This window comes from Phaethon aethereus, assembly GCF_964289735.1.
Source record: "Phaethon aethereus genome assembly, chromosome: 5".
Lineage (NCBI taxonomy): Eukaryota > Metazoa > Chordata > Aves > Phaethontiformes > Phaethontidae > Phaethon > Phaethon aethereus.
In genome coordinates this window covers 60880806-60903918 of record NC_138579.1, presented here as the reverse complement: position 1 = coordinate 60903918, position 23113 = coordinate 60880806, and the positions used below count along the sequence as shown (strand labels likewise).

The following is a 23113-nucleotide window of genomic DNA, read 5'->3' as shown; positions in this document are numbered from 1 at the left end:
AAGGATGTGTTCCTGGGGAAGTCTGAGAGGCCATGGGTGAATACACGAGCTTGCTGGCGTGCGGGCAAGCAACAATTAGCTATTAGTAATACAACCTCCTCTCCCCGGGGAGGGGCACGCAAACAGGCTAAAACACAAACATACTGTAATAGTGGGTGGTCGCTGCGTATCTGGAGCTGTGGAACCGATAGCTCCGATCTCCGGTTTCACCCCCCAGGCAAATGGATGACTTTCTGTGCAAGCACGTATCTTAATGACACCGGCTGCTCTCGCCAGCCAAGCAGCAGAGCGTTCACCTAGCAGCAACCAGGAACTGGCTGGCGCTGCCTGTCCAGGCTGAGGCGTTCCTTGCAGCCAGCTACAGGAGCAGCAGGGAGGCCGCCGCCCTCCGGCCCCGGCTTGCCGCACGGCGGAGGGGCCCCAGCTCCCGCGCGTGTGTGTGCGTGTGCGTGCGTGTGTGTGCGCGGAGCAGGTGGGCCCCGCGGTAACCCCGCCCCGCGCGGGTCCCCGTCGGCCATACGGCGATGGCCGCAACCTCCGTGCCAGAGCAGGCTCTTTATTGGAGGAGGGGGCTGTCAATCCGCGGCCGAGCAAGCCCCACTCTTCGGCGAGCTGCTCCCGAGGTCTGAGCGTGGAGCCGTGGCCGGCTGCGGTGGGAAGCGGCGTCGGAGGGAACAAAGTTTGCGGCACTTGGGCACTTGGCTGCTCGCGTCCCTGATGTCTGCGGCCGGAGCCGGTGCCTGAGGGCAGCGGGTGCCAGGCGGCGGGCACGCCTTGCCGGTCTGCTTGTCGGTACTGCTACTGCAAAGTTTCAGCTATTTTAATGTCCTAAAAGCCAGGATTCTAATTATCAGCCCTCCCCACCCCCACCTCTCCTTCTAGGTAGGCGACAAATATTTTTATTCTGTGGATTAGAGAACTTTTTGCATGGAAATTTACTGACTTCTGAGTGGTCTCCGTTTCGGGGCAAGGGGGGAAAGGATTTATTTTCATCGCAGTTTTTTTTTTTGTTTGTTTTCTGGATCACAGGATTTTTGGAGCTATATGGAGGGATCTCAGGATGGTGTGCACCAGGAAAACCAAAACTTTAGTGTCCACTTGCGTGATTTTGAGTGGAATGACTAACATCGTCTGCCTGCTGTACGTGGGCTGGGTCACCAACTACATTGCCAGTGTTTATGTGAAAGTGCAGGAGCCGATCTCAGAAAAAAAGTTAGAGGAAGACAAAGGGGACACTTTAAGGATTATAGAAAGGCTGGACCATTTGGAAAATGTCATCAAGCAGCACATCCAAGGTACCACCTCACCCCCCGCTTGCTTTCCTCCCCACCCCTTGCCGTGTGCAGCTTCCATCCCCTCCCGCCGCGATTGCTGAGTGCGCGTTTGGCGGTTCTCTTGCGACCGAGGAGAGCCGTTCCTCCGTCCGGAAGAGCCGGGGACTGCGCGGAGGCTGCGGTGCGTCTGGGAGTCCCCGGCCGTCGCCGCCCGGTGAGAGGAGCGGTGGAGGCGGGCTGCGGGCGGGGGACGGGACCTGCCCCGCTCCCCTCCCTGCTCCCGGCTCGGCCGCCGCACGGGAAGACGCCCCCACCCCGCGCGGAATGGGCGGCGGGGGCTCGGTGCGGGGCTCGGCGGGCGGCGGAGGGCGCCGGGGCGGCCCGGCCCGAGCACCCGGGCGCTGGGCAGCGGCGGGCTCGGCCTGGTGCACTAATAAACTTGACCCCGGCTCCGTGCCTGTTCGAGTCTTGCTGAAGCGGTGGGTCCGCGGGGAGGGCTCAGCGCGAAGGGCAGGGGGAGCCTCGTCCCATCTTCTTGTTACCGTCATTGTATTTGTTGTTTTTCTTTTCCAAAATGGGTTGCTGCGAGGGGAATTTTTGTTCTCCTTCCCCTTGTAAGCCTGTCTCTGCTAATCCGTGCTGAGAGTCTCTCTCTGTCCGGGTGTGCTCAAGGTTTTCTCTTTAGTGCTGCTGTAGTGCTGGGAGCCACTTGGGATTATAACTGGGGCAATCTCTTGTTTGTGTAATGCCTTTTTAATTTGATTGCCTTTTAATGGGAGCTCTGGGAGAAGGGTTGAAGTGGGAAAGCAGTGGGGGTGAATATGATTATTTCCGGGGAGTTTGGGATTTTACATGACTGCTTTGTTGGGTGATCTTTAGTGTCTTCCTGTATGTTATCATAATCTGCATGGTATTGTACAGTCATTCCCTTGGTCTGCTAAGCTGGTTGGAGAGTAAGGAGGCTGAGGGTGGAGATAGGTGAGAACTCTTACAAAATCTAGAGGGACCATCTTTCTCTGCTTCTGCATAACCACTGCCGAATGTTCAAATCCCAATTCTAGTCTCTCCTGTATCTGAAAAGGGAGAGCAAACCATCTGGTAAAGGATACCTATTACCAGTGCAAAAAATTTCGCTCGCTTCCAGGCAGTTTTGGCCAACTGGTCTTCTGGGAATATGAAGAAAGGTGGAACGGGCAGGGTGGCTAATCCCGTATGAATTGGGCTTCCACTGCTTGTCAATACTCGTAGGTTTGCAGCACTATTAAAGCCCAGCTATTTTGCTGTGAGTTGAATTAATATTTTTTTAAATATGACACGCCACCATTCAGTTTGTGTATGCTTTCATTTCTCAGATAGTCTTGTCATTTTGGGTGAATTAGTAAAATACTAGGTTTTTTTCTGGAGGATGAATTATAGTAGCTCCTGCAAGTCTTAAGTTGTCTTATGCAGTCCTTAAGTTTTTCTTGATTTCTGAAATGGATTTTAAAAAGGAAATGTATTCTTGTCTGTGTGCCAGTGGAGTGCACTGTGGAAGCATGTATGAAGGCAGGGATTTTTCATAAGGTGTTGTTAAGAGTTAGATACATGAAGTTAACTGACTTCCCATAGGATGTTGGAGCATAACTCCTTCAGGTTTGTTGGTGTGAAACTCCAATGCTCTTATTTCTTTTCAAGGAAAAGAACAATGTCCATATTGGCATGTTCCCTTGGTCAGTGGCTCTTCTCAGAGTAGTAGAGAAAGGTATACTTAAATCAGGGGAGAGTATAGCACGGATTAGAGCATAAACTTCTTTTGTGACTTTTTGTGACTATGCATAAGCCAAACCGGAAGGTATTTTCCTTAAATAACATTTGTATGGGAGTTGAAGAGAGTCTTCTAAAGATGATTAACTGAACAGTTTGGTAATAAGTACTAAAATATATTTAGGGGGAAAAAACGAAGTTTATAAAGTTCTCATTCCTTATTGAAAGCACTTACTCTTTAACGTAGATAAATAAATAAAAGTGACAGATCATTATCCCTAAGTGTATTTTCTGTGCTTTTACTTGCCAAATCGTAGCAAGTGGGGTTCACAAGGAATTTCTGTGGCAGAGATTGAAGAATACGATGTTATTTTAATCAGTATAGCTTAGCACTGTGAGATGCTGTGAATTCTGGGTCATGGTGCAAAACTCACTGAAGTAATTGGAAGGAATATCCCAAGCTTCGGTGGGTTTGGGATGAGCTTGAAGGTCAGCTTTAAGAAATTACAAATTTAAGATTTATTGTCATAAATTGGGTAAACCAGCTGCCGTAATGGTTCTGGACAAGGCTATAAGGGTTACCTGTAGTTTGCTATTAAACTTTTCCTTGGACCACTTTTTATGTTGGAGAGGAGTGTCAATAGCTCAGATGTTCTGCAGTGCTGAACAGGAATGAAATTAGCACAGGTAATAGAATTCCATTCCATAGGATGTCCTGCAAATACCAGAGTGCTCTAACTGCTACATTTTACACATGGGGTTATGCTAATATTTCATTTTAATTTGTTTTCTGATTGAATTGTGTAATTAGATGCCATCTGGGAGTTCCTTTAGTATGTAAATTGCACTCTTGTAATATCTTACCAAGTGTCCTGGAAATGAGATGGAATAAGAGGTGCCTTCATATAAAATGATTTTTAAAATATGTATTTTTAAAAAGGCGTTTTCATGGCAAGAAAAGTATCAGACTGAAAAGAGATTTCCAGATAAGAGAAGTTCAGAAAGAATTAAAGTATGTATGCCTCGTGTTAGGAAAGAACAGTATAGAAAGGGAAGTAGTGGTACTGGTTTTGGCCAAGAAGGGGAACGTTTGAATGCACAAATATGTACCTGCCATGTTGCACATCTTGCACCACTGTGCAAATGTATCCACACTTCTGCGCACATTTTCTGGGTGCTGGAAATGGAATAACAGCATGTGTGTCTGCTCTGCCTGTATGGTACTTCCCTGCTTCGTTCTTTCCCCATTATGTGTTAATTTATGTCGTGTAGCCTATGGGTGTGCTGTGCAAGAGTCATGCATCTGTATGCTGGCTTCTGTGATGGACAGTTTGGGGCAGGATTGCAGTCTAGTTGGGCAATATGGACCACAGAAAGAAGTATTTTGTGGAGTGGAAGTATGATGCTGGAACTTGTGCCTGGGAATTGTGAATTCTTGGCTTGTGGCCTGCCACAGTTTACAAGATGGTTTTGGTCAAATCACTTTACCTTTTTACAGTGATGATGACCTGCATGCTTTTCTATGGCAGTGTGTTGCAGTGATTGTGGTATTAATTACATCTGAATGCTACCTGGCTAGTACGAAAGAGATTCTCCTGACCACACCTGCCCCACATCTTTAGTAGGAGGCATATTTTTTATGGTAGCGGGCAACCCACTGAGGGAAACTTATAGTTTCCACTTCCTTTTGAGTTTGCAAACAAGATGGTGTATTTTTTTGAGATTGTGTGTGTGTGAAAGAGGAAAAGACTAGATGGATAGTTTTATGCAAAATGCAGTCGTCTTTTTTTATGTCTAACAGAGGTGTGTGGCACATGTATGATTGAGTACTATTGAGCTTTATTATCAGAAAGTATACTTTAAAAGGCGAAGGTTATTTAATATTGTGTTAAATGAAATATCTGTGGTTCCAACCTAGGAGTTGAAATCTGGTTTTCTCAATTTTATTTGAAAAAGGTATGCTCTTTTGAGTTCGCAAGGAACATCCTGGTTCAAAAAACCCTGAACACTCTCATTTTATTAAAATCAGTACAAGAGTGCTTCAGACAGATCACAACACATCGTTCATCTTAATAATGCATCATGCATTGGCTCTGTCACTAAAAAAACGCCCTAAGTTGCACATGCAGTTGTAAGATCACTTGAACAGGCAGACTGCTCTTAATCAGATACTTAGTCTGTAACAATGACAAGAGGAGAAACACTAGCAAGAAGGGAGCAATTTATTGTTTTCTGCAGCCTAGCTTTAGGCCATCATAAGTGATGAAATAAAAGATAATGTTATGCTATGGTAAGCTGGTATCACTTAAAACACCTCACGCATGCTGTCCTGTTTGTTTTATTATGCAATGTCATTTTAATATTTTTCAGCCTTCCTAGTTTTAATCAGATGATGTTTGCATTCCAGCATTATTTTAAAAGATTATGGACTATGAAGTCTATGAAATGAACTCGCTTCCTCTCCCTCCCCTCCCCTGCTGCCTTGGGACCTAAACAGAATTAATAAATTGTATGCTGTTAATACGTAGAGCAGATCTAAGTTGAAGTTGTAAACACACAGTTCATTTCTGGACCAGTTGAATTCTTAGTTAAGATCAATGAATGGTTACTAAGATATCTGTGTTGTACTAGGACTTTGGTCCCTCATCTTTGCAAGCTGCTGCATCTGTTATCATAAATGGAATGCCAAGCACTGTGCGGACTTGCTTGGGGAAGTTTGTAGGAGAGATCTATGTGTTATCTCTCAGCCTGCTGCTCAGAATGATTTGCTCTGTGGATTTACTTCAGCTAATGTTAACTATTCCATAGTTAGATATCTAATCAGGGAGAGAGAGATCTCCAGTGTGTGATTTCATGCCCTGTGTCTTGGACAGGTGTTAGGGTGGAATGATTTGCTTTCAGAAATTGCGTATTTTGAGCTTGGGAACTAGGTCAACCCAGGTTCTTAATTTTAGCCATCCAAAAGTTTGAATAAGTAAATCCCATATTTGATATCTACCCTTTATTTCTTGATCTCAAACATGAGGAAGAATGTAGTGTATAAACCTCTGGTTTGTGGTAGCTATCCTTTGCACCCTGGCTAGCTGTCTGGATTCCATAAAGTCAGGCTCACTAGGATTTGCATGGCCATTCCACCATGTGTCTTGCTCTTGTGGTGCTTTCCTTTTGGGAATAATTAATTGTTAAATCCCCCCATCTTATTTCCCTCAAGCTCAAAAGCAATTAGGCATGTTTATCACTCACTGCAGTGTATTTATTCTACTGAGAAACAAATCAGCAGTTGACAGTAGCCCTGGGAACACAGCTCTTGCTCCATTATGGAGGGCCCTATATCTGCAATCTCTATACAAGCAGAGACACCTGCTGTCCCAATGTAACTAATTGCAAGAGAAGGAACTACTTGGATACGTAAGACATGCAGGATTAATCTCTTTTTTTTTTTTTCCTCTTTAGGCTGTGACTTTTCAAGTCATTCTAGATTGCTGCATGTCAATGCAGATTAATTTGAATTTAACTTTCCTGTTCTTCCATGCTTAGAAATGGGTGCACTAAAGAAAATACAGTGATTTCAGTGAGAAGACTCTGATTTAAATTGCTGTAAATTTTCAAGCATTGCTGGAGGTTCAGGTATTTCAAGGACCATCTACTGACGACTTAGTGATATTGGTTATGTTGACTATAACTTGATAATTTATTATTACTGTTATTGAAGTTAACTAAAGATATTAAAAACATAAAAAAGTTTTCTTCTAATTATATTCTTTCTTCATGGTTCTTGCACGGATGATTTCTTTTGCCACGGTTAGGATGCAGTGGCCAAAACCAAGAAGTGGTAGTCTGGCTTTATTAAGGTAACTGTATTTTATTGCTGGCAATTGAATGGTTCCTTTCATGATTACAGTTGTTTTTTCAGAAGGAATTCTTTTCTTTTTTTTCCTTTCCTGATTGTTAGCTAGATTGCTTTATTAATTCTTCACGTTTATACAATGGGAATAGCATGCCAGTTGCTATTTTTTTTGAGATTGTGTCTTTTGAGCCACAAACAAGAAAAGTTTCATTTGGCTACAAATGAGAGTGAATGGTAGCTTTGTAGTTGGGAAGGGAATTGACCTGGGTTCTGTTTCCTTCAATCTAGACAATTTCTGTAGTTCACATGAAAGTCTTCAACAAAAGGTTAAAAAAGGAATGGGGAGCAGAGACTGGAAGCTGACTTCTGTGCCCTCCAGAAGTTCTCTTATTGCTAAGCTGGAGAATTTTGCCTTTTCTTTCTGAAAAAAGTTAATTTTTGTTGATGCTTGTTATCTCTGCATAATGGCACAGCTTCAGTGGAAAGAGCGGATTGTGTACTACAATCTCTGAGCAGATGATTTATGGGCTGTGCAGAGATGGAGATAGCTATTCTGCTTAAGGTTCTGGACTCAGCTCAGTGCTTCATTTACGCTGGCTAGGTGTCAGTTTGCAAAATGTTGCTCAGGTTGACACAAGCAGCCTGCAGCTGTGCAGATTCAAACTCAGGTCTTTTGACTTTCTGCCAGACTGTTATGCCCATTGTAGTACTAACGAGTGATTTTTCTACATGAAAAAAATACAGACAAATACATCTGAAAAGAAACATAAAGCAAGACCTATGCATAGCTGATGGGAATTGTGTATTATGTGTGAGATCAGCTTGGTCCCAGTGTCATGCTCTCTGATGGCAATATCTGCCTTGGCAGTCCAATGTAAAAACCATTCTTCCATTTGGGCATACTGAGGCCTGGGGTTGACTGTGATCTGCCAATTAGCTGCTGTTGCATATAAGGGCAGGCAGAGAGAGCAATCTGAGGTGTGACCTCTCTCAGGGCCCAAAACTCTAAAGAGCCTTTGCTCAGAAGAGCCTGTTGCTGAGGGCACTGCATGATGCGATATGTCTATTCTTGTTTACCGGGTCAGAAAAACATGACTGTAGCTGTACACAAGGTACACTCTCTGTATTTCTGAAACAAACGTAAGAGTGTTATTGTACATTGACTTCAAGACTGTGTTTTGAGAGGTGGCTCCTACATGCTAATGATACTGTTTCTGTTTAAGGAACAGGACAAAACTCTAGAATCACATCCCAGTATATTGTTTGTGTCTCATGTAGTTTATTTTTTTTCTCTTGCGTGAACTGAGTGCTTATGAAAGAGCCTAGTACTCTGCATCCAGTAGTACAGGATCTGCACCTGCAAGTGTCCAGTGCAAAATATGAGGCTTTCCATTATATTATAAAAAGATACTACAGACACTTGTTTATCACTGAGCCTGGCATGGGCTATGTGGTTTCTCCATTGTCTCTAGGGACAAAAGGTTGTAGTTGTTGCCTGCCTCTATCTAATGTTGCTCCCTTGCCTGTGACAAGCCACAGAAGCAGTTTAATTCTGTGTTCAACAGAAAGGCCTTGTCATCAACATTGTACTATGAAAGCATGCATGTAAGCTGCAGCATGATGGGATAAGATAATATTATCCATCTGAATGTTAGAGACATGATAATATGAAGAAAATCTATAGTCATTTAAAAATTGAATATCAGATCTTGAGACAGCAAGTGGCAGTTGTGAAGATGGTTTAGCTGCTTTCCCGAGAATGATGGGGAATCCTTGCTTGCCATTACAACAGTCCAGGAGCTCGATCATCAGCTGTTAATGTATGGAGTGTGGCAAGGGACATAACAGGGCATGAATCATCTTTAGTTGGTTAACGGCTGCCCTTGTTTATGGCAGCCCTAAGATTATGTTGTTAGCTATGCTTGGCCCAGAGACTGGAGACTGGACTTGGTACATCATGCTGTGGTGTCTTGGGATTGCCCCCGAGTCCAGAGCAGATACCGTATGACTGCTGATAGTATGTGATGTACTGGTCCACGACTAGCAAAACTACTTCTTTAATGAAATTAAATGTCTATCTAATGCAAAAGTGAAAACAAACTTTGTATCTTGTCATGCCTCCTCCAAGGTGAATTCTTTTTTATTTGTCTGCTATATTATTTTCCTTTTAACTTCCCTTATTTTTTTTTTTAATTTAAAAATGTCTTCTAGTCTTCCTTGTTTTTTTCGCTAAGCCATATTATGATCAGAGTCCGATGGCACTTCCATCATCTGTGGAGGAATCTTTCTGTGCTGCCCTTGGCCTTCCAGTGCTACCTCTGTAGCCTCTTTAGAAACTTCTGGGCTGCTTTATTTTAGGGACTTGAGAAATAGGTCAGTCACAGGCTGTTTGGTGGGACACAGTGGACAGCTACACTGAGTAGACGCTGAAATCGCCAGGTACCTGAAACTTAATGCTCTGTCTTCATGCTGCTGTTACCATTAAATCTATTCTGACTACAGTTGTGCAGTACAGATGTGGTCTCTGTGTAACAACATTGTTGCCGTTTTCTCCATGAATTTTCTCTGCTCAACTGGTGTTTTGTAACTAAGGTGCTATTTTTAACACGATAGCCTGACTTTCCTGAGGCAAAGGCACAGATCTTTAGGAGCCAAAACCATGACTGTAATTATTACAGCTCTCCAGCACCTCCTCTACTTGGCTTTCAAAATGAACAAATGAGAATATTCTAATTTCTTTTTTATAATACAGAGATGGAAGGTCCAAGTTGCTGCCTTGAAATTCTTTGCCTTTAAAATGCCAGAATATGCCTTCTCAGGTCCGTAATGGATTTTTATTGTATTCTCCAATTAAATTATATGATTTTTAAAATTTATGATTTCTGTGACAATAACACTGAATAACATTTCAGCTAGCTGAAATCCCAACTGTCTTGTGTTCAGCACTGTGCAAACGTGTAGTGGAACCTTTGACTCGGAGGTGTTTGTCTCCCTGGATAACATCTGCAGGAGCTGGGCAGAGGAGAGGGGTATAGAGTATTGATATGGCCAAATTTATACAGACTGTTGGTGGCAGGCTTGACTCACAGCCAGAGTTGCTCAGCTGAATCAGACAGAAGGTCGTCTTTTCTCCCATTAGTAACAGCCCAGAGAGAGTGTGTCAGTCCTGCAGTAGGCAAACGTCACAGTTGTGTAGTAGCTGCATCTATTCTCCCACTGTAGATCTTGGCCGCACTGATAGGAATTTGAGGCTCGCATGAACTCTGAAGTACGACATTAGATATCTCTCCCAACATGCATGTTTTAATTACCACATCTTAAATGCCACATAATTGCCTAATTCTCTGCTTGTATCTTAAAGATTTGTGATCTGTGTCACCTTGTGTCAGTGATGTTGGTGGGGGTGTGGAAATCCTATTGTAGTTTTGGCTTTGCCATCTCCTACCTCCTAAATCAAACCCCTTATTTTAAAAGTGAATGTTTGAATTTTCTTTTTATTAGAGATGTCACAGGTGATCTCAGAGAAAAGAGGATTTCCACAAGCAGCTTTCTGAAGAATGTAAGAAAAAGAGGTAGTATTTATGTTTTTTTCTTCAGAGATAAATGGTCATTCTAGTTTTCATTTTAGGGAGATAATACAGATTTTTAGAGACTGTTACTTTCCCGTATATAGTCTGGATCTAGCTAGAAATCTATTTCATGAATGATACAACTAATGCAGTGAATTACCTGTCCCTGCTTTCACGGTGGATTCAAATTCCTTTGATGCTTTTCTTCCTGCATCGAGTCATGACTTGCCGAAGGTTTTGCAAGATGGTTTTGCATGCCGTAGGTAAAAGAAAAACTGTCAGATAAACTTTTCCAGCACAGCAGGCTCAGTGAGCCTGTACCCATCCATTACAGGATTATCATTGCAATAAAGTTTTGGTTAGAGAAAACACCTTTTGGGATTTCTCCGCACAGAGTAAAAAGGGCTTGCAGAAGAGAGCATGGAATAGCTTTTAAAGTAACTTCATTCTATTTGTTTGTTTTTCTCTGAGGTATTTATAATTTTGCCAGCTGTATATTGCACAGTCGCACGATGCCAGCATTTCCGTCTTCTACTTGTGCTAACAGGAATATTTTGTGTTGCTTATGCAAAGGCTGGGGGAGTAGTATGCTGTAATTTCTATGGCATTTCTGATTAGAAGACATGTTCACTTCATGTGTAACAGGTTGGAGAACGAGGAGGATCAGGGAGGAGAGTAGTGTAGAATAAGCTAAAGGCTGCATAAGAGTACCTGAATGTTTTATCCATTTTTAGTTAATATGAAACTACAGTTACTGAGTGGAACCTATTGAGTTTCCACTAGTGTTATTGAAACTGGTAAAACTGCTGCTACTGAGTTTTCATGGAGTGGAAAGGAGCGACACACCATTTCTGATTCTATTCTGAAAGCCTTTTACTTTCTTGTTGCTCTCAAAACCAGTTTCTCATCTAGTAGATTATTACAAATATTTGCTTGTTAATAAAAAACAAATCTAGCATTCAAAAATGCAAGACAAATCTATTTGATTTAGTTTATCTAGACGTCTTAAAACATGTGTAGTATCTTTAATGAAGTAAGAAATACTTGGCTTGCATACAGTCAGAATATCATAAGCAAGATACTGATGTTGGCACCAAAATTGTATCGCTGTTGGTCTCCAGTATTATAATCATGTATTGTTGTTTTGATCCTGGCTTTTCAAGAGGCAGTGGAGTTAGTTTTCTGTGACTTTAGTACATGATGTCAGCCATGAAGGATTATGACATCATTAAACTTAGATGTAGTTGAATGAGATATTTTAAGCTTGTATTTAGCTAATATTTTCACATGGTTGTAAAGCCATGTAAGTTTAAAATTAATTTCTAACTGTTATGCAGAAAACAAGCAAACCAACAATAAAAAACCCCCTCACAAGTTCCAAAGGAATGTAAATGCCAGGAAGACTAGTGAATTTACACACTACAAGCAGCAAGGCCAGAAAAAGCAGTAGCAAAATGAAGACAGAAGACTTAGTTTGGATAGATCATTCCCGCTTGCAGCTTTCATTTCTCTAAATGCAGGCATTGTAACAGGAATGCTTTTGGTATAGAAACATTTTAATCTCATTGATTTATTGTTTTACTTCATATAAACACAATTCTATCAACATACACGAGTTTTTCAGCACACTTATGCCTTTCTTACAGGAAAATTGAATTACATGACATATCTACTTCAGGATATGGTTTAGTGGGCATGGTGGTGTTGGGTTGGTGGTTGGACTTGATGATCTTAAAGGTCTTTTCCAACCTTAATGATTCTATGAAAATAGTTTAAAAGCACCTTCATAGTTCTAATTCTACTACTCTTATTTTCATTTAAGTACTGAGAAAAATTTTGCATGCAAATGATATGGAAATATATACACAAATATTTACCATATAGAAAATATTTTTCATATACAATATCTCTATCTAAATGTATGTGTTTTTAATGGTGGTGCTAAGGATCTATATGTCTTGTCTTGAAGGTGGGAAGGGTCTTCATCATTGCCTGATACGGGCTAACATGGAAGAGTTTGTCAATGCTAATACACGTAGCGAAGCAAGATCTTGAGTAGAGCAAATGAGAGCATGTTTGCATAATATCTCAGTATGGTGGCAACATTCCTGCAGTCTGGAAATGCAAAGGACAGAAGTATTGCCCGAAGTGCATTAGAATCTGGTTTTCAGACAGTTGTTAGTGCTCTCTGCAGTAATTGAGTAATAGCTGATGGCTAGAGTGATCCCTGCACATTTCATCACTTATTAGCGGAGTCTGTTTTCAGAATGATTGACTGCTGTAGAAGCAGGTAGAATACTGGCTTATAGGGTGAATGGGAGGGCGACACTACTGATTTCTCATTTAAAGTAGTAAGCAAAAGTAAAGCTTTTTATGTTGCAAGTTCTAGCTCTTGAGAGTAGATTTTTAATCGTTCAGCCCTGGATCCTTTTCAATAATTAAGAAATAAGCTACTGTTGGAGAATTTTTGAATTTATGAAAGAGTAAAAATTCCGTGTTATGAGGAAGGCTGGAGACTTGAAAACATGTAAAAGGAAATTCAATGTCGTAATGTGCGAAACATTCCTTGGCTCCTTGCAGTAACAACATGTCAATATGTTTTTGTCCGCCTGACAGTATGTAGGAAATGCCTTTGATTTTGTAAAATTGCAGGTAATTTCTCAACATTTCTTTTGATTCTATTGATTAAAGCTTTTCTGCTTTGCCTAGAGACATTAAATAGCAAACCATCTGCTAAAAACAGATTGGCAACATTCCTGAAAATTAACATTAAAAAAAAAAAGTTTAGTCTAAATATATTTCAAACCATGTTCCTGTTTGTGTTCTGGAATGAAGAGGAAAAACAAAAGCTTCTGTTACATTCTGGCAAAAGGTTGCAGTACCCGGTCAAATATTGGTATTATCTTCATACTGTGGAGAAGGAGATGTTGACCGTGGCAAAAAAGCACACAGGTACCAGATGATGTAGTGTAAAACTGTCATTACCAACACTGTCCCACGTGGCTGTGTGTTTACCACCTGTATCAGTTACACAGGAATTGATGGATAATCAGCCATTCAGCCCAAAGTACTCTTTGGGCAGCTTCCAGCAGTGAAACATGCTGCTCACAGTTGCTAGCTCTATGGACATAACTGTAGGTTACAGAATAATCCCCATCCCCCCAAGTTTTGTTAATTTACCACCCATGGGTGGTAAATATAAAACTGGCATGATCATGGAGGGTGACTTTTTAAAATTATACTCTGTTATACTCACCGATGATTTTCTGATTACACTTCATTACTATCTTTGCATGAGCAGCTTTTGGGCTGTGAGTGGCTATGCTGAAGTTGGGAACATGCTTGTATGAATAAAAACTCTCACTATGTTTGCAGTGTTGAGGCAACAATAGGGAATAAGGTTCTTGGCAGGTTAAGACAAAGTGCTTGTGCGTTTAACCTAGCTGTTGTGGCTAGTTTTGCCAGGTAACAATGCCATATAACTTCCATAAAAAGTCAATTAGCTGCCTTAGGGAAAGACGGTACAGGGAGGAAGGATTACTCAATATTGTGCGTGTCAGCACAGATTCAGTGGAATATAATTCTGGATACTTGCTTCTCCAGCAATTGGGTTATCATTTTAACTGTCCAGTTAAGACAAACTTTGAATAGTAAAGCCATCTTTGCAGGTACTTTGCATTTGTACTCTTTCTGCTACTAAAAAGATAAGAGGTCTTTGTGTGAAAGTGAGAACAAGGAAGTCCTGGTAGGAGCTGTTCTGTCTTGAGATTTTTCCCTTACGTTAACAGCCTTAAGATATTGGTAGATATTTTTTTTTTTACTACATTTTTTTCTACATAACTGGACTGAATTCTCAGGCAGTGTGAATATACTGAAAGTTCTTGCTATAAATTCTTTCTTCTGTTAGACTTGCATAAATTGCTGTCATTGTCATTCATACATCTGAGGTGTTGTGGGGCTTGGAAGTGAGCAGAATTATCAATGCAGAACAGTATAAAAAGCAAGAACTCCTTTCCCCTGTCCCCTCTGCTGCCTCAGAATTCTGCCCTGGATACCCACAGGCCAGGTCGGGATCAAGCAGGGTGGCTCTTACTTGCCTCACATCTATGGAGTTACTTTTCTTGTATCATGATGTAAACAACTTGGTCTGAAGCACTAAAAAAGAGGATGGGAAAGAAGAATCGAAGTATCCACAAGTATAAAAGATGATGTAATTATTAAAGAGGTTATATAAAATATTGTGTCAAATTGCAGACAATGGCAAACACTTAGCAGTGTGTTCTCTGCTGTCTATTTTTAAAACTTGTGCTTAGCTAACACCTAGCTAGACAGGCTGTTCTTGCATGTCATTGTGTAGCCATATGATTGTCTGGCTGTTTTTACAATGAACATGGTGCAGAGAATGTGAGAGTTTTAGCCACAATGACAAATTGTGACAGTGCAAGGTATGACAGAAAAAAATGATAAAATAACAACATAGGATGTAGCAGCTAAGTTCTTCTACATTAAGCTAATAAAAAGCATTAAAGAAATAATTTTTAATGTAACTCTTTTATTCTCTATTTAATGTTCATGCTCCAAATTTATTGAGTGACTTTGAATTTGCCTTTCTGCTCTTTGATGAGAACTCCTTGACACCTGTAACTGGCAAAATTCCCCAAGCTCATGCAATTACCATCCCACAAGCAGGACTCTTCAAGCAACTTTACCTACAAGGGACATTTAAATACAAGTTGGGGAAAAAACTCCAAACCTTTCACTGAACTTAAAATAAACTCAAGAGAAATCCTACTCATTTCATCAGAATTAGTAGCTGTGTGTGTTTTTTTTTTTTTAAAGGCAAGTTTATTAAGTCATGCTTATGCCCTTCTTCAGTACATGAGGTGTATAGAGCTCTGTAATTTTCTCAAGACTCGAATTTAAACATGATAAACCCTAAGTTTTTGTTGCTTCTCAGGAAGAAAGATAAACAAAATCACCCTCTTTGTAGGGTGTTTCTTCTTGCTGAACTGCACACCTGTATCAATACAGTGCTTGAGTCATTCCTGGTTTACACCAGAGAACAGTGAAAGCAGTGAGACAGGAATTAGCCCTCTGGGCTAATCAGGGAAACTGACGAGGTATTCAACAGCTCTGGCATAGCTTTAATGCTATTGGCACAACCCCTTCTTTCCTGCGGCGCCTGGAACCTGCAGTCACCTCAAACAGTGCAAGTAACAGTGGGAGTAGGAGGCCCCAGATGAAGAAATGCATTTAAATTTCCCATCTTTCAGCTCAAGCTTCATAAGGGGAAGTAGTATAGGCTCCTTAGGTGGACAAATGAAAGTATCAATCGCAGTATTTACCTTTAGGAAAATTGAGACCTGATCATGGTGTTTTGGCCACATAACTTTTCCCAGCACTGTGAGAGATATCTGTTTTCAAGATATCTTGTGTTTAGCAGTGGTTTTGTTACCACTTGCCTTAGCAGCTCCAAAACCAACATACAAACTAAAATGGATTGACTAGACATGTAAACAAGGTTGCAGTCAAGCAATTAGAATTTGCATGAAAATTTGAATAGTTTAAAACCCTGCAGCAGTGCCAAGTTATAGCATGTGCTTATGGCCCAATGAAGATCATGACGACGTCTCTTTTTTGTTTATTTCTTTTTTTTTTATTTTGCCAAACCCTGCTAGTGTCTTACTTTGTTTTCTAGGAGTATTATTTTTACCTCTATATTAACCCTAGTTTTTAAACATTGTGGACCTGTGTCATAATAAGTCAGGAGTTTTCAGCTGGTGGACTTTGGAACCTATGGATAAAAGTGGTTAGGAAAAGGTAAGTTCAGTCATGGGATGTTTCTTACAAATGTGGAGGAGTTCCCATGCTGCCTGTCTCTTTGAAAAATGATGAAACAAAGAGATTTTTGAAGAAAGACTAAGTGGCTGCTAAAAAGGTACGATAAACTATGTAATCCACCAAATTTCAATGAGCACTTATAATGTCAAATAGCATAAGTAGGAATGAAAATTCATTTTTTTCCCTGTCAACTTGATTCCCTTTACTAAAAAGAAAAAGAACACAGCAGTAATGGTTAACCCTTCCAAGTGGTGGTAGACTTCCTCCATGGTGCTGTGGAGACTCCTGTTGAAGAATCTCATCAAAGGGACAATGATCTTGCTGTAGTGTTGACTTCTAATGGAATGCCTTTCTGTGAAACTTGTGTTCAAGTTAGTTCTACTTCTGTGACATACTTTCTTTCTTTATTTTTCCTTCTAAGATAGGTAAGTCCCTGTTCAGTTCACAGTTTCTATTTATAGAACAAACAGGCTGTATGTATAGATAGGGTCTTTTTTTGGTAGGTTGTCTCATAGGCAAAATGTCTAAATAGTCTTAAAGCTTTTGTTCTTTGCCAGGCAGAGTAACTGTGTGCTGCTTAATCAGGAAGCGTGCTTTTATTCTAAGGGAGAGAAGGACAGGGTGGACATGGGCTTGTTTGGAGCCTTACTCTGTGTGCCGGTTAGTACAGTTGCCCCGCTCCCCTATGTACCTTTATGGAGGATGGATTCACGCATGCATCAACAAAATCGTTGACTTCACTGCAATGCTGTCAAATTGTTTTGGCTTGTGTGTGTATGGCTCTTTCCCGTTGTATAAATTAAGCTCAGAATTTGCATGATTTGTGGTTTTAATTAAAATCTAAACTCCTGTTTCTTCTGTGTTTGAAGGTAAGATTAGTCTCCTTATGTTCTTCTTATAACTCATTTTCCAGAAGTCTGGAAGCAGCCTGTTTGTCTGGTATACTTCCTTTCTGCTTCCTGAAGAGTGCCATTCTTTGAATGCCTCAGTCTTGAAGCCCCATGTAGACTTCTTATTGCAACAAATACTCCAAAGTCTGAATGCAAGTTGTTTTCCCAGTTGTTTGGTGTATGCAACTTCTTGAATGAGTTTGTTTACATACATGTTATAAATTGGCTCTTGACAATTTAAATCTTGACATGTTTTAGCATTGCCTTTTACCTGCCACAAAAAGTGCAGTCAAATTAGTAGAAAGTGTGAGTAAAAACCTTCAAATGAGAAATGAAGACAAAACTCATGGCTGTCAGAGACGTAGGCTTTCAGTATAATGTTTTTTAAAAATGTGTAAATCCCATATCTATAGGTCTCTTGGATATGTTTTGAAAATTTTTTCCGTAAGTGACTTTTGAAGCCTGAACTGTTTAACCTCCTTTAATACCTTTCCAAGAAAAAAAAAAATCTCTTAAATTGCTTAAGGCATACCTCAGGGTTTTCCCACATGCGTTACTGATGTTACAGCTCAGATTAGAGAGATCCTAGTAGTTATGCCATTTGCAGTACTTTTCTTCCCTGTCTTATATATATGTGTGTCTACGTGTGTATATAGTCTATAATATTTTTGGACTTTTTTTGTATATAGTATATATATACACTTGTTTATAGTATATAGTCCATATATTTTTGTATATAGTCCATAATATTTTTTAAAAATAAACATAAAATTTAAAAGTTACTGTAAGGATGTTGATGCTTCCTTGGACAACTATAATACCATGGAATATTAGAGTCCGCTGCTGTCCTACTGTTTAGTAACACAATGATGAACTTTCTGATTACAGACAGATACTTGCTTTGTCTTGGACTAAATCATTCAGGAGTAGAGGTGCCATTCCAATGGGAGAGGAGTGATTTTTTTTCTGTCACAGCAGATTGTCTTTTTGTCTATGAAGTTGGTGGCTATCAGTAGTCTAGTTAGCACACAGTTAGCTGGACTCTGTACTACTTCTACCTCAGGAGCTGCCCGAACTGTGACTCAGTAGTGATTAGATCTACATGGTTGTGTTTCTCTAGAGCACAGGGGCTGACAGTTGTACTAAATATTGTTGCCTTCTAGGACAAATTCAGAGCTTGTCTCAGCAGTATATTGTAATTCTGTTTTGTCAGTGGATGTGTGTGTCTGCCCATGGCCAATTCATATTCAATGCTTGCTTATTTGCTGACTTCAGGTATAAACTTTTTATCTCAGATTTGGAAGTTGTAAATGTACTATGTTGCCGTGCTATGTAGCTATTCCTATTAAGAGAACTAGAGATAACAGACCAACTCTTACAAGCTTGGAGGAATTAACACTTGGAGGAATTAACACAGTAAAACTTGGTTATTATGTAATTGCTTAAAATCATTACTAGTAATATTGGCATTAAAAGGAGGAATCAAATACTTACTGGGTTATCTCATAACCTTTCCACCTTTTACTTCTGAATCTCAATTAATAAGAAAACAATGTTTCATTTATCAGTCTACCTTTGTAGTAACTTTGGAATCTAGTAGTCAATTGATGGGAATCAGAGGTTAAAAATAAGTGGAGAAGAATTAATATGGAAAATTATTGGAAATAATTATATGAAAACTCATAAACATCTGAGTCTCCCACAGGTAATAGAGGGAGACTCTAGGAACTCTCCTTGTGCCAATTGAAAAGCTACATTCATTAATATTTGCTGTCAGAGAATGTGTGTGGAAAAGAACATCCGTCTGTCCCCAATAATTTCCTAAACATTAGAAATTTTTCAAGAGAGGTCGTATAACTCCAGAAGTAAGTCCAAAGGAAAACTAGCATTATCAGGTCTTGTGCTCAGTGATCTGATTTATTTAATTGTGACCTAGGTCCTTTCTAAGCTTCTTGAAAATAATTCCTGGGCAGAAAAGGGACTATTCATTTTCCTAATATGACTGCAACTTCCTGGTTTGTACTGCAGCATGTTTGCTTTTTTATCAGCTTAGCTGAATTCTGATTGCAGGTGGCCAAAAAACTGGGACACAGCAAAATTAGCAGCAGTATTAATAAATGAGACAGAAAGTGTAGTTTGCTATCTCCATATATTTTGCGGAATATCTTCTGAGCTGATCGTCCATTTTCCTCAGTTTCAGGATTTCCTTTGACGATGAAAGGATCATATGGTCTTTTAAAGGTTGTGACTAGGGAGTACAGAGGCTGTTGGAATCCAGCATCTCTGGAAGTGGAACAGTGGAACATCAAGCAGGTTTTTCACCACTCTCTTATTACTTTCAGGAGCCCACTGCCCCATTTGCAAGGATGAGAATGTAAAAATAAGTGAAATCTAGGTCGGAAATTGCCAGGCTGCTTGTGCATACTTGCAGAGCTTGGGAGCATCAGTCAGTGGAAAGGGGTGTGCTTGTGACGGGTTTTAGGCTTAATTATTATAAACTAGGAGATGTTGAAGCATATATTGTCCCCATGCGCTGATTACCTTCAAATTACTTGATCCTCTGTGTGGCCATGCTGGCTTTAGGCTGAGACACCCCTACTGCTGCAGAATCTCACTGGTATTTGATAGTGGTGTTAGAGATCTTTAGTGTACGTGTTGGTATGTACACATACGATCTGGAGGGAGGTAGGCTTTTTGAGGAGTAGGTAAGATGTAGAAAATTTAAAAGAATCATTCTATGCAGAAACTCTCGTGAAGCCCTCATGAATATTTATATGTATGAGTGTGTATACATATATGTAATAGCTATGTAAAAACGTATATTTAACAGATGTGAAACTTCAGAAGACCCGGCTGGGGAAAAAATCTTCAGATAGGTTGTTCAGTGGTCTGCAGAATACTTTGTAAAGGATTTGTTTTGCTGTAGGAATGTGTAGATGTGTCACTTCAGAAGGTAGAACAGCTACTATCACAGTCAATTACTTTTCTTTGTGGCTTGCAAAGCCTTGCCTAGGTAGATATGATGGATAAAAGTTTCTGTGTTTGAATTCATGGAGAGTAATTTATTTCACCATCTGAAGATTCCTCCTGTTTGCTCAGGATGTATGATACCCTCCTATAATAAATGAGCATTTTACAGCTGAGGACAGCATTTTGGCATACTTCAGAGCACTACTTCACCACTTAAGTTAGTCAGTTCATTTTTACATAATCACTTGCCATTCTACAGGAAACTGAACTTGAGAACAGATCTTCAGTAATGTTGTTTGCCACCGGACAGAGGAAGGTAAGAATGTCAGTAAGACTTGCTGATGGCCAAGCTGCAGTTAAAAAGTTTGATGTACTATTCCCTGACATCTATGTTTAAGGTCAGCTTTATGGGACGTAAAGATATCTTCAGTGTAGTCTCCGCAGTCTTCACCGTATTGGGGTGCAAATGCAGGCCCTTGGACCAGTCTGGAGGGGAATTATAACATCTGTCTGGATTTGCAGTTCTTAGTCTGCAGAAAGCTATTCCAGATTTCAGTTTGGACCTCCACAGCCATTAGAACAGGATCATTATTGCTAATAGAGTGATCAGTTACAGGAAAGATGAGTGTCTGGTGAAAGCCTGTCACTCTGAATAGCTGGGATCTAGATTAATTCTTTCAATTAATGGTCCTTCCTCCTTTTGATATTGGTGGTGGTTGTTCTACCAGCAGGTGGAGATGATTTTTCTTCCATTATGGCACAGGTGACACGTTTGGCTTGCTGAGCTGATTAATATCCCTAAACAAAAGCTTCAGTATTTACTGTTCTAGAAGGAGGCTTGTCAAATCCAATCAGTCATTATATTTACGTGGTAAATTGTGTTTGGGATACATTGTGATCAGCCTGTGTATGAATATTTTTATGAAACAAAGCGCAGAAACTTGATGCTGTTTGGGGCCCCCTGCAATGAACAGAGCTGCTAAAAGAATGTTTGCAGCAGGAAGATAAGCGTTGTTACATTTTTAATAAGTGCATTTTTTGCTTCAATAATGGAAATTCTTTCCCTATTTTTGTTAGTAATCTTCTTTGTCAGAGGACATGTTTATCTCCTCTTGCTCAGGGTCAAATTATATGCTAACTGCTTTGGTAAAATGCCAGTTGACCTTGTGGCAGTTTTGTGTATAGGCACTGAGACTCACCACTGGGACTGGGGCCTGTCTGTTCTTTTCTGCTGTTAGGTTGGATGAAGTTCCTTTTCTCGCTTTGCATTGCACAAGGAACACTCCCTTACACTTTTAAATTAGTAGATAAGAAATAAGGATTTGCAAGAAAGGTGCTGTGTTTGTTTTTTAGAGCAGCTTTTTATGGTACAGAGGTAGTTTTATTCCATTTTCATTTGTTTGAAATTGTGTGCTATTTCAAGATGGTTAAGCAGGCACACTTGCAGGGTAGTGTTACCATGTCACGTTCAGAAAAAAAATAACATGAAGTCTGGCATTGCAAGGGAAACTCTGATAGTTCATCAGTTTCTGGTGTTGTCAACTCTGCTACTTTGTATTATGTTTGCAAAATTTCAGCTAGCAAGCTTTTGTAGAGTTATGACTGAAACTTCTAAAAAATCTTATTTAATTTGCTGACTACAGTATGGTTGCTCTGTAAAGCATATACTTTCTATGATTTCCTGTAATTTAATTTCATGCTATAGAAAAGGTTTTATATCTTGTTAGGAGGACTTCCTCAAATGAAGTCTGAAAAATCACTGTAAAGGCAACAAAGCTATTAAGAATTGTAGTACTACTATACGTGAACAAGAATTTCTGTTCTTCAGGGTAAGCTGATACTTGTTACAGTAAAATCCAATTTAATTCATGCCTTAGTAAGAATTGCTTAGCAACTTACTGACAGAAGGCAATTGTTTTTCTTTTAAAATTTCACTTCCATTAAACTCTTTACATGTAGATCACACCAAAAAAAACCAAACCCCAAACCAAAACAAACCCTTAAATCTTTGACGAGAGGAACAATAAAGAAAATTCTGGTAGGTAGCCAGGAATTTTTTGTAAACAACTACAGGCTTTAAATGTAACAGTGTAAGGAACTACTGTTTAAAAAGCCTTGAGGTTAGCATTAATTTGGTATAGTGATGAAAGGTATGAGGGATATAAATGGAAATTCTTATGTGTGAATACGTAACCTCCGAAACCCATGTTTGCCAATTTTTCAAGGAATGTCTGATCATAATGTATGTTATTGATTGGTTTTTCAACCCAGAAGCCCTGTTTAATTATTAATACATCTCTCTCCAGGAATCACCGATTTCTAATGTGTGCTTAAATGCAAAAACTTTCCTTCCTCCCACTGCCTCTGAAATCCCTGAAACACTGACCCTTACGCCTTCATCTGACTAAGATGGTGTTTACTCAGAACTGCAGTATAACTTACAGTATAAGAGCTGGGTTGCCATTTACTCTGTTAATATCTTAATTCCATTAAGCTTGTGCTAATGGCCTCAGTTCCTTGAACACTTTCCTTCTAATGGAATGATTCAAGCTATTGATTCTGCAGCTGCCTTTATGGTATGCCTTAAGATACAAAGTCAGGGGTGTCAGCTCTTTGTTCTGCAGGTTTACTCCAGAAGTGCTTCTGTGGAGTTCAGAATAAGTATTCCAAGTCAAAGGTGTCTACCCACAAGTTTCACTGAGTTTTAGGTGCTCAGCGAGTTTAATAAATGAGCTTTACTGAAAAGGAAATTTAATCACTGGAAATGCTCATTCTGTACATCCATTTCTTCTTCTGCACATAGAGTTTCCCATAATGACTCTCTAGAATATAAGCGTCCAAGATTTGCACGTTTGATTTTTCTGATCTGTAAAATGTGTGCTGCATTAGATTAACATTCACTATTCCCTACTAGAAGTTACTTATTTCAATTTATTTTCCTTGTATTGTACCGGAATTTTCTTTTCTGAATTGCATAGT

At 40.0% G+C, this 23113-nt stretch overlaps 1 protein-coding gene across 2 annotated transcripts in view; it reads left to right on the top strand.

Annotated features, from left to right (window-relative positions):
• Positions 1-209: 209 nt before the first annotated feature.
• Positions 210-23113, top strand: part of GALNT18 (polypeptide N-acetylgalactosaminyltransferase 18) — a 242144-nt gene continuing 219240 nt past the window's right edge. For both annotated transcript variants that reach the window (XM_082000014.1, XM_082000013.1), the window contains exon 1: positions 210-1295. In XM_082000014.1, the coding sequence (XP_081856140.1) occupies positions 1061-1295 (235 nt within the window). In that variant the 5' untranslated portion in view covers positions 210-1060. The remainder of the gene's footprint in view (positions 1296-23113) is intronic.